This window comes from Nothobranchius furzeri, chromosome 14 (genome assembly GCF_043380555.1).
Source record: "Nothobranchius furzeri strain GRZ-AD chromosome 14, NfurGRZ-RIMD1, whole genome shotgun sequence".
NCBI classification, from domain to species: domain Eukaryota; kingdom Metazoa; phylum Chordata; class Actinopteri; order Cyprinodontiformes; family Nothobranchiidae; genus Nothobranchius; species Nothobranchius furzeri.
Genome location: NC_091754.1, coordinates 37,162,844 through 37,175,562, shown reverse-complemented (window position 1 = coordinate 37,175,562; position 12,719 = coordinate 37,162,844). Strand labels below are relative to the sequence as shown.

The window sequence follows — 12,719 nt, the reverse complement described above, 5'->3', positions numbered from 1 at the left end:
CTTTTTGGATTTTCTGTGTTTTAACATGATGTTTCCTCAGAGGTGTTCTCACCAAGCAGCAAGGATGCTGTTCACAAGGAAACGTTTTATATAACTTATTTTCAGTATTAATCTCCACCTGCAATTGGTGGTGCTGAAATTCATCTTCTCCACGGTTTTGATTTTCAGAATAACAACATGTTAATCTCTGGTCAGAATTCTTTAATTACAAACTAATGGGATGATAATCGGTTTTGGTTGAAAATGTGTTTTCCTAATCTGAAACAGCCCTTTTTCAGAGTGAGCCCTAAGAGGATAAAGGATTAAACGTTTAAAAAATGTGTACATGTAAAATGTGTGTGCCAGTAAGAAATAAACCTGGGAAATGTTTTATTTATCTACCTATACTATACAGAAAAGAGTAAATAGAAATCCCATTATTGTCCCTCAGTGAGGAGATTTTAGTGTCATAGCAGCGAATCAAATTCAAAACAGGAAAAAAAAAGAATAAAAGGCTGTCCAAAGAACAAAAAGGATAACTTATAACCCACCAATGACACAAGAACCAGGGTAATGCTTTGCCTGTAAGTCTGTTTCCAGTTTGCTGTTGTGTCTCGAAAAACAGATGCTAAGAAACCCACCAAAACAGCCAAGTCTCTGAGTGTGGCTGCTGTCTCCAACTGTGACCACCAGCGGTAGGAAGTGGTCTTCACAGAACCCTTTCATGGCTCGATCTAGCAGGCGGCCACCAATCTCACCACGTAGCATTCTTCCTGCAAACCGGTTTGTACCAAATAATCTCCCAGGACTCAAATGGCGATGCTTCATTTGGTTTTGACAGCGACCCCTCAGAGCCAGTGTCAAACACTCCTCACCTGCAACACAAGGGGAAAAGACTTCAGCCCCAGAGTTCCGTCTCTAGTAAACTCACCAGTTCCTGCACCTTAAACCTGTACAGTGAAGATGGAATCAATAACTGTAGGAATAACCCAACTGTTTTTAATGGCAAGGTTCAAGTTTCAACTTTGTCATACATAAAGTATCAAAGGAATTTTAACCCTGAATACCTCTCATAAGCCCTTTTTACAAGACACACCGTACTGGCAAATCGGCGTAATATTACCACAAGAGTGTGTTTTATAAATGCACCATGTCAGCATGGCACTGAACAAATTTTGCAGCATTCGTTCCGCCTTGCTTTTAGTAATATTCTGCATTATAGACGCGATTGAGCCTTGTCGCAACAGAGGGAGATGTCATGATGACGTGGGGAGTTAATGCCAAGCTATAATATTGCAAATATATTGAAAATGAAAGTAAACATGGACCGTAAGTTTTGCTTTTGAACAAAATCTGCTGAACAACAAACTGGAGTGTTGCAGCGCTCCAAGAGCTCCTCTTCGTTAGAGCTGGAGGTCAGATCACCAGAAACTGCACAGGGACTTTGGAGAACAGATACGTTTAGGAGTGGCTTGTTAACAAAACTTAAAAGAGCAAGTCACACCAAAATTAACTTTTTTTTTTGCTGATAAATTGTATAGATAATTGTCTAATAGTGTTGTAGACATGTGTAGTCGTTATTTTTGCATTTTGGTGCATTTTCTTTAAAAACTCAAAATTCAGCCAAAAAACTTCAGTGTAGCGCCCTCTTCAGCTCAAAGATATTCTACACAAATTTACAACAACAGTTTGAAATCTTGTCTCGAATAATGGATGAAACATCCCATGCAACGTAACCAAGCCCCATGTAAGGTGTCCCAGTCTGTGGCTGTAGGTTATAAAGCATCGTGGTCTCAGCCACGCCTTGTAGCAGTTTGGACTTGGATTAGCCGCAAATGAGTGTTTATGCTGTAGCTTAGGTGTTGTTCGGCATTAACATTGAGTCATAGTCCCAGCAGTGCTTCTAGTATTATAATTATTTAGTTTTAGTAGCTTGGCTGTTAGATGTTGTAGTTTGGTGTTTCTAACATGTGACTCTTTCACCAATTTGTTGGAGTTTGAACCAGGCTGTGCTGGTTTGAAGAGTGTTTCACAAATTAGTCGAAGCCTTCCAGTAATTAGCCAGATCCTGCCAACTGGTGCTTCTCCAAAAATGGAGATTTTGGGCCCAATCTGAGGTGAGTAAAGCCTGGTTCATGCTTCTCTGTCAGCTTCGCAAGGGAGAGACACGGAAGCGTTTTGCTCTCATACTTCTCCATCTCCTGGGGAGTGTTGCAAAGCAATTCCCCGCCAGGACAGCAGAGGGTGTAGCGCTGTTCTGTGGTATCCTGTCATGTATCGGTCCAAGATAGTGTGTTTATATTGTGTTTTTTGTATATAAGAGACTTTTTAACACAGACCAATTTGTCTCTCATCCTCCTCCACCTCTTCATGCGCTCACCACCTCTAAACCCACGTTTCTTGTCATTTCCGTCCACGAATAAAACGCTTGCTGGGTATCTTTTCACTCCTCCAGTCACAGGGAATTAAACATTCATGTTTTTAGAGTTTTTTCGTGAGGTTTTCTTCAAGTTGCTCCGTGTCTGCCGCTAGTTATCCTCGGCTCTCTTTATGTTTTTGAGGGCGCAATGGCGGCGGTGTAGACGACAGTGGCGTCCTGACCAATCACAAGCTTGCGTTGTCCATCTCGACTAACGGATATTTAGAAAAGAGAGCTCGACTTCATCCGTCCTTGCGGAGCTCTCCAGCAGGCCCGCAAGGACGTTGCGTGTCTCCGCACTGACGCAGACGGAGAAGCATGAATCAGGCTTTAGCTAAATAATCACTTTTACCAGCTTCTAAAGATCGTTCCCTGTAATTTTTGCAGCTATAATGACTATATTTATAAATGAGTGTTTAACATCTGTGAGCAGCTTTAGAGTCAGATGTTTATGCCACAGTTCAAGTCTGTCAGAAATAACATTAAAAAATGTTTGACAGTTTGTTATTTCATTTGAACCCAGTGGTTCATTTCTGAAGTGTTTGGAGAATGAATTAAGTTCTGTTTGATGCAGAAAATAATAAAACATAAAACATATTCTATACTTCCAATAATATTTGACACAGCTAGCAAGATGGTGGCACGCACGAGTGCAGCGGCTCTTAGCTCTCCAGTTTGGTGCTTGTTTTTATTATCTTTACTGTGTCTATTTCTAAATGTCTGCAACACCAACATCTATCACAGCCAACAGAACATAATCAACGTTGGTTTCAGCCTCAGGTTGCCTGTTTCTGGCAAATACCAGCGCACACACAACATCCCGGAGGACATAACGAGACCGCCGGGGTCTCCGTGGATGGTATGCCCGCCCAGGAGGCATCGGAGGGAGAGAAAACAGAAGAGGGGTTGCCGATCGGGCTCGGATGCTAGGCTATGTAAACAACCTCACCGGCCAGCACTCCCAAGCCTTTTCCTGTCTAACGCCAGATCCATCAGCCATAAAGTGGATGAACTGGAGCTACAGATAGCCACCACGGGCTTTGCACGGAACAGCAGCATTATTCTTATCACGGAGTCGTGGCTGCACCCGCTGATCCCCGACGCTGCAGTCAAGCTAGCAGGCTGCACACTACACTGGCAGGACCGAAACAGCGACTCAGGTAAAAGCAAAGGAGGGGGGTTCTGTGTTTATGTTCACAACGAATGGTGTTGCAACAGCAGGATCATCCACACACACTGTTCTCCTGATTTAGAGGTTCTGGCAGTCTCGTGCAGACCTTTTTATATCCCGAGGGAGTTTACTGTGGTGATAGTGCTAGCTGTTTTTATACCACCGGATGCTAACGTTGGCACGGCTCTCAGCCTCTTGCTCACCACCATCAATAAACGACAGCTCGCCCACCCCGATGGGGTTTTTATTGTTGCCGGTGATTTCAATAAAGCGCGCCTAAAGACTGTGCTTCCTAAATTTGCCCAGTTTGTGGACTTTGCTACTAGAGGGGAAAACACTCTGGACCGTGTTTACTCAAACATCAGACATGCTTACAGAGTAACACCCCTACCTCACCTGGCTGGATCTGACCACCTCTGCATGTCCCTCACTCCCACCTACACCCCCTGCTGAGGAAAACAAAGCCCCAGACAAAGACAATAAAAACCTGGCCTGAACGAGCCCTGACTCAACTACAGGACTGCTTCGCTACAACTGTATGGGATTTATTCTCCAGCCACAACCTCCAGGAGTACACGGATACTGTACTCTCCTACATCAGAAACTGTGTTGACAATGCCACCGTCTACAAAAGGGTCAGGATGTTTCCAAATCAAAAACCGTGGATGAACGGCGAAGTGCAATCCTTCCTAAAAAGCCGCAACACCGCCTTCAAGTCAGGGGACTGGGCAGCGTATAGGGCGGCCAGGGCGGAGCTGAACAGAGGCATCAGGGAAGCCATGGCTACCTACAGGAGGAAGATTGAAAATCACTTTGCTGACAACGACCCCAGAAAGATGTGGCAGGGGATTAATCACATTACAAACTACAGAAGCAAGAACCAGGCGACATCTAGGACTGGCGCCTCGCTGGCTGAGGATTTAAGCTGCTTTTTCGCCCGCTTTGAGAAAATCAGGCCCTTAACTGTTACACCACTTCCACCCGGTCCCAGCACTGGTATACTGACATTTCAGGAGCATCAAGTGAGGAGTGTTCTGAGGTCGGTAAATCCGAGGAAGGCGGCAGGTCCTCATGGAATACGTAGAAAGGTTCTAAGAGCTTGTGCTGATCAACTGTCCGGAGTCTTCGCTAGAATCTTCAACCTTTCTCTGTCGTAAAACATCCCACCCTGCCTAAAAACCTCTACCATCATCCCAGTCACCAAGAAGACAGTGGTGGACAGCCCAAATGACTACAGGCCTATTGCACTCACGCCTGTAGTGATGAAGTGCTTTGAGAGACTGATTTGTCAGTACATCAGAACCTGTCTGCCTCCCACTCTGGACTCCCATCAATTTGCATACGCAAACCGTTCCACCGAGGACGCTATCACAATAGCGCTCCACACTGCGCTGAGTCACCTGGAGCACCGAGGAAGCTACGTGAGAATGCTCTTCCTGGACTTCAGCTCAGCATTCAATTACATCATCCCAGAGATCCTGGTCCAGAAACTGTCTCACTTGGGACTTTCTACCGCCATTTGCCTCTGGATTAAGGACTTCCTGACAAACAGACCACAGTCTGTCAGACTCGGCCCCCACCTGTCCAACACCATCACACTCAGCACCGGGTCTCCACAAGGATGTGTTCTGAGTCCCCTATTGTTTAAATCTGTGAAATGATGACAGTGGGTGCAAACAGACGATTACCACAAGAAAAGGTTGACAAGCTCCTGATTAACTTCATTTGTGAAGGCCTTCATCCATTTTCTGTGGTTGAGCAACCCTCTTTCAAAGAATTTTTATTGACACTGAACCCTCAATGCAAAGTTATTTCCAGACCCACTCTCAGGACCAGAATAGAGGAAGCTGCCAATCAGATGAAAAAAACTTTGATGTTGCACCTCAATTGCTATGTTGCTACTACATATTGTTGAACAGCTCACCAGCAAAGTTTGATAGGAGTCACAGCTCATTGGATAGTTGAGGAAATCTTGGAGAGGAGATCTTCTGCACTTGCTTGCCAGAGGCTGAAAGGGTCCCACATCTTTGATGTCCTTGCTGGTGCCCTGGATAGCATTCATTGCCAATACAAAATTAGGGGGAAAGTTGTAAAAACCACAACAGTGGCTCAAACTTCATGAAAGCATTCTTTGTGTTTGGTAAACAAATGCAGCCTGAGGAAGCAGAGTCAGATCAAGATTCTTCTGAATAGCCAAAAGCAGATTACCAGGACACATTCACCATCCTGGAGCAAGATAATGGTCTCGAGTACCAGCTCCCTTCACATCAAAGGTGTGCATGCCACCTGTTAAATTTAGTTGCCACAACAGATGATACAAAGGCAGAAGAGATGCATGATGCATACAGACGGCTATCTCGAGCAGCCTTTGGGAAATGCCAAGCAATCTGGAACAAGTCAGGTCGGTCCTACATGGCAGCAGAAATTGTGGAAAGTGAATGCAAGGTGCAGTTCATCCGTCCAAATCAAACTTTGTGGAACTCAACATACATGGCTCTGGAGAGAATCATATGGATCACAAAAGAAAAGTGTGAGGATACCATCAGGAACATCTATGAAGAGTTCAAGATGGAAATGTGAGTTTCATCTCATATTTTGAAATTATGATATGGTTTAGCCTGTATTTTTGTAGCACCTTCTAGGGTTCTACACCCATGCACACACATTCACACACTAGTGGTTATGAGCTACATTGTAGCCACAGCTGCGTTGGGGCACATTGACAGAAGCAAGACTTCTGTACTCGGGTGATACTGCTCTGTCCAACCACCACCAACAAGCAAGGAAGGTTAAGTGTCTTTCCCATGGGCACAATGGCTGCAACAGACTGAGTGGGACTCCATACTGCAACCCTATGGTTACAAGACAGGCATTTAACACCTTTACCAATAGGGATGTTTCGATACAACTTTTTCACTTGATACCGATATTGCAGCCTTTAGTATTGATCGATACCGATATCAATCTGATACGATATCTGCACAAATCATACACACTTTTACCTATTTCATAGTGTGGAATATATGAAAGGCTTGATCAAGTGATATTACTCAATCAGAGAACAAGATCCAATAACATTAAGTATTAAAAAAAATGACAATTTTTTAGCATTGGTTGCATAAATGTGAACCTTAACGGACTGCTTATATCGGAGATTTTTTATGCAGTCCAATATAATCCGATACACGGTTTTTGGGGCCGATATTGAATTACTTTCTATATCGGAACGGGACATCACTATTTACCACAATGATACATGTGAATTACAAAACTGGAAAATAAGGCCCTATCTACCACATGTAGGGTTATACTACATACTAGAATCAACACTGTTTGCTATCAGTTGTTAATTCTGAGGATGACCAAGCAGATTGATCTAGAAGAAGCTTATATCATGTATAAATATCCAGGATACTTATATAATCGATTTAAGTTCATACACCAACCTGTTTGGTCTATTTTTAATCCAAAGATTAATGTTTAATTTAAGGTAATTAAATTTAATAGCAAAAGTTTATTTTATTCAGAAGTTAGGAATCTTTGCTTTTCAATAACCAGAAATATTTATACCATTCTGTGTTTCATTTCAAAGAATGAGGCAAGTTTAAAAATGAAGAATTTATTACTAACAATTTTAACTTGACAATTTGAATGACAATTCATGGATGACAATTTAATGACGATTTTAACAGCTTTGATATTAAACTTGTTTTAAAAGCAAACCTGTGGCTGGATGAAAGCTAAATGGGAAATACGAGTTTGGATGCGTGAATTAATTTCTCAGAAGGTTTCTTTCAAAGAGAGGAACGCATTCTGGGTTGGACTTATTTGTTTTTCAGTACTTATATAGAATTGTTAGAATATATGCCCATACTTGGCTCTAAATTCCACTTATATGCTTGAACATTGTCGTCGTCTTCCTCCGCTTATCCGGGTCCGGGTCGCAGGGGCAGCATCCCAACTAGGGAGCTCCAGACTGTCCTCTCCCCGGCCACCTCCACCAGCTCCTCCGGCAGGACCCCAAGGTGTTCCCGGACCAGATTGGACATGTAACCTCTCCAACATGTGCTGGGTTGACCCGGGGGCCTCCTGCCGGCAGGACATGCCCGAAACACCTCCCCAGGGAGGCGTCCAGGAGGCATCCTGACCACATGCCCAAACCACCTCAACTGGCTCCTTTCGATCCGGGGAAGCAGCGGTTCTACTCCCAGTCCCTCCCAAATGTCTGAGCTCCTCACCCTATCTCTAAGGCTGAGCCCGGCCGCCTTACGAAGGAAATTCATTTCAGCCGCTTGTATCCGCGATCTCTTTATTTCGGTCATTACCCAAAGTTCATGACCATAGGTGAGGATTGGGACGTAGATCGACCGGTAAATCGAGAGCCTGGCTTTCTGGCTTAGTTCCCATTTCACCACGACAGATCGGCTCAGTGTCTGCATCACTGCAGACGCTGAGCCAATCCGCCTGTCGATCTCCCGATCCCTCCTACCCTCACTCGTGAACAAGACCGCAAGATACTTAAACTCCTCCACTTGAGGTAGGTCCTCTCCCGCGACCCGGAGTTGGCAAGTCACCCTTTTTCGGTCGAGAACCATGGTCTCAGATTTGGAGGTGCTGATCCTCATCCCAGCCGCTTCACACTCAGCCGTGAACCTACCCAGCAAGAGCTGAAGGTCAGAGCTGGATGAAGCTAGGAGGACCACATCATCCGCAAAAAGCAGAGACAAGATTCTCCTGCCACCAAACTCGACACTCCACACCATGGATGCGCTTAGAAATTCTTTCCATAAAGGTAATGAACAGAACCAGTGACAAAGGGCAGCCCTGGTGGAGTCCACCCCTCACCGGGAACAGGTCCGACTTACTACTGGCTATGCGGACCAAACTCACGCTCCTCTGGTAAAGGGACTGAATGGCCCTTAACAGAAAGCCACCCACCCCATACTCCTGGAGCGTCCCCCACAGGGTGCCCCTGGGGACACGGTCATAAGCCTTCTCCAAATCCACAAAACACATGTGGATTGGTTGGGCAAACTCCCATGCCCCCTCCATCAACCTTGCAAGGGTATAGAGCTGGTCCACAGTTCCACGGCCATTGCTTCTCCTCAATCTGAGATTCAACTATCGATCGGACCCTCCTCTCCAGTACCTTGGAGTAGACCTTTCCAAGGAGGCTGAGGAGTGTGATCCCCCTATAGTTGGAACACACCCTCATGTCACCCTTCTTAAAGATGGGGACCACCACCCTGGTCTGCCACTCCACAGGAACTGCCCCCGATGACCACGCAATGTTGCAGAGACGTGTCAACCATGACAGCCCTACAACATCCATTGCCTTGAGGTACCCAGGACGAACCTAATCTGCCCCCGGGGCTCCGCCACTGTGTAGTTGTTTGACTACCTCAGCAACTTCTGACCCCGAATTTTGGACAGGCCATCCCCAGGTCCCCCGGCTCTGGTTCCTCCTTGGAATGCGCATAGGTGGGATTGAGGAGCTCCTCAAAGTATTCCCTCCACCGTCCGACTATAGCCCCAGTTGACTTCAGCAGCTCCCCATCCCCACTGTAAACAGTGTGAGCGAGTTGATGCCTTCCTCTCCTGAGGCGCTGGACAGTTTGCCAGAACCTCTGTGGAGCTGTTCGATAGTCTTTCTCCATGGCCTCACCAAACTCCTCCCACGCACGGGATTTTGCCTCGGCAACTACCTTTGCTGCGCCCACTTAGCTATCTGGTACCTGTCTGCTGCCTCCGGAGACCCACAGACCAGCCACGCCCTGTAGGCCTCCTTCTTCAGCCTGATGGCTCCCCGAAACTCTGGTGTCCACCAGCGGGTACGGGGGTAGCCACCACGACTGGCACCATCCACCTTGCGACCACAGCTAGCAACAGCCGCCTCAACAATTGCAGAGTGGAACAAGGCCCACTCGGAGTCAATGTCCCCCACTGCTCTCCGGATGCGGTCTCGAGATGCGGTCAAAGCTCTGCCGGAGGTGGGAGTTGAAGACCGTCTTAAGGTAGCGCGACTCATGTTGCGAATGACCGCAGTCACCAATTCTTGTTATGTGTCTTACCCATGTATGTCTGATCTTTGAATTGTGTGTGCTGAAACTCAATTTCGTTTCTCTTTATGTTCTGCACATGTGGTAGAAATGACAATAAATGACTTTGATTCTTGAACAGGTTCTTCTGCCAGGCGTTCCCAGCGGACCCTCACTATGCTTTTGGGTCTGCCAGGTCTACGCGGCATCTTACCCTGCCATCTGATCCAACTCACCACCAGGTGGTGATCAGTTGACAGCTCCGCTCCTCTCTTCACTCGGGTGTCCAAAACATACGGCCGCAGGTCAGATGATACAACTACAAAGTCTATCATCGACCTGCGACCTAGGCTGCCCTGGTACCAAGTGTACCGATGGGCATCCTTATGTTCGAACATGGTGTTCGTTATGGCCAAACTGCGACTTGCACAGAAGTCCAATAACGAAACACCACTCGATTTCAGATCAGGCGGGCCGTTCCTCCCAATCACACCCCTCCAGGTCAAGCTGTCATTGCCCACGTGAGCATTGAAGTCCCCCAGCAGGACAATGGAGTCCCTTGATGGAGCACTATCTAGCACTCGTCCCAGGGACTCCAAAAAGGGTGGGTACTCTGAACTGATATTTGGCCCAAAAGCACAAACAACAGTCAGGACCCGTTCCCCAACCCGAAGGCGCAGGGAAGCTACCCTCTCGTCCCCCGGGGTAAACCCCAACATACAGGCAGAGTCTTGGGGCTAACAAAAACCCAACCCCAGCCCTCCACCTCTCACCCGGAGCAACTCCAGCAAAGGAGAGTGTCCAACCCCTCTCAAGGACTTGGGTTCCAGAGCCAATGCTATGTGTCGAGGTGAGTCCGACTATATCTAGCCGGTACCGCTCAACCTCTGCCACAAGCTCCTCTCCTTCCCCGCCAGCGAGGTGACGTTCCATGTCCCAAAAACCAGTTTTCTTGTCCGGGGATTGGACCGCCAAGGCTACCGCCTTGGTCTGCCACCTGATCCACATTGCCCCGGACCCTTCATGTTCCTCCTGCGGGTGGTGGGTCCACAGTTGGATGAGCCCATGGGCGAAAGCCCGGCCACCAGGTGTTCGCTCACGGGCCCTAACCCCAGGCCTGGCTCCAGGGTGGGACCCCGGTAACCCTCCGGGCCGGGTACTCCGACTCTTTGAATTTACATCCATGAAAGATCCTGTGAACCGTACTGTGTCTCACACTTCACCTAAGACCAATTTGTCATGGGAGACCCTACCAGGGGCACAAAGTGCCGCAGACAACATAGCTCCTAGGATCATTAGGGCACTCAAACTCCTCCACCACGATAAGGTGACGGTTCAAGGAGGAGGTGCTTGAACATAGGGTTGTCACGGTAACCGGTATAGCGGTAAACCCCGGTAAAAAAGTTGACAATAAAAATAACCGTCCAGTTTTTAAAAAACTATATTATCTCGGTGGGTTTACCGTGGCCGCGGTTTCAGCGCGGTGACCCTTACCAGCCACCGTCGCTTCAGCTGAAGTTCCCGCGGCGCGCACACGCACTTTTTAGTTTGCAACGGCACCAAAACTTTGAAGCTGAAATAATGGCCGAAGGAGGAGACGGCAGCGCCCAGGACATCCATCAGCCCTCAAAGAAGACTAAATCGGAAGTATGGGCATATTTTGGATTTCTGAAAAATGCTGAGGGACAGTTAATAGAAGACTGCTATCCCGTTTGCAGAACGTGCAGGAAACAAGTGTCTGCAAAAGGCAGCAACACTTCGAATCTCATGGCACATCTGCGTGACCATCACCCACGTCTCCACAGCCAGTGCAAGGTAAGTCAACATGAGCATTTTAGCTTAAATGCATGACGTGAGGACTTTTGGCTGAGGGAGAATGCAACGAGTCACTATATACTGCAGCCGCAGCGTCCTCTGCCAGCATTTAAACCGTGTCACGGACACCCTGTTGCTGGATGAAGCATCTTATTTGTTGATGATGAAGAGAAATATACAATTAGTTCCTTGTCATTGATTTGTTTACTTGTTCAATGCCATTTATACTTGAACATTTGGATTTGATTACATAGTGTAGTAGTTATTTTAGTAATTTCTTTAAAGTGGCTATTTATTTTAAATACATATTTTTTAAGGTTGACTTGTACAGCGCTCAAGTCAAGTGTGGACTGGAGTTTTAGATTTTCATTTTGATAACGAAGAAAACAAGTATATGAGAAAACAAGTGGTGTTTCTTTGATTTGTTTACATATTGTTTATGTTTCGAATGTTTGGATTTGTATAATTTAAACCTGCACTGACTACTGTAACAAGTTCCAGAAAAAGAAGATATTTGTTCCTTTACTTGTGAAAAGTTGCACTTTTGCTAAGGCTTTGTGTTATTTTAGGTTTAATAAACACTGTTAAACCTTTTCAAAACTATTTCAGTTTGTGTAGAACCGGACTATCAATGCTTTCTGAACATATGCAACACCGTTTAAAAAATACCGCGATAATACCGAAAACCGTGATAATTTTGGTCACAATAACCGTGAGGTTAAATTTTCATGCCGTGACAACCCTACTTGAACATAATTTGTAAAAAGTTTCAATATTTGCTTTATGTCATACAGGCTAAAGCTTGGTTTATGCTTGACGCGTCCGCGAGGTTCGCACGGCTCCGCGCGGAAAAATTGTGTCATTTTAACAACCACGCCCCTCCACCGCGCCACCGCACGGCCCAAACTTTCTGCACCGCGCACCTAGGAAATTTTCTAACCACGCGGACAGTCGGATGTGGAAAAACATGGCGGACTGGCAAGAACTAGTATGGCAGAGGTTCGCAAATACAGACATTTGTATGATTCAGCTTTCAAAGATCACCGTGATCAACATGTTGTTAATAATTCTTGGAGAGAAATAGCTCGCACTGTCGGAAAAGACGAGGACGCTGTTAAAAAATGCTGGAATGCCATGTTGTAAACAACAGTAATTTTTACTTCTACTATGGTGTAGTGTTGGATGCATGCCGTAGAGCTCCATGCTGCCCCGTTCAGTTTGGGAGAATATTGGCTCACCGCAGAGACAAGCCGTATGAACCATAAACGCTGCAAGTTGTGAAGCGTGTTCCATCCGC

At 46.3% G+C, this 12,719-nt stretch overlaps 1 protein-coding gene across 1 annotated transcript in view; it reads right to left on the bottom strand.

Annotated features, from left to right (window-relative positions):
• Positions 1-12,719, bottom strand: part of si:ch211-67e16.11 (uncharacterized) — a 47,258-nt gene that overhangs the window by 15,202 nt on the left and 19,337 nt on the right. Inside the window, exon 3 of the mRNA XM_054747241.2 lies at positions 621-854. Within this exon, the coding sequence (XP_054603216.1) occupies positions 621-854 (234 nt within the window). The remainder of the gene's footprint in view (positions 1-620; positions 855-12,719) is intronic.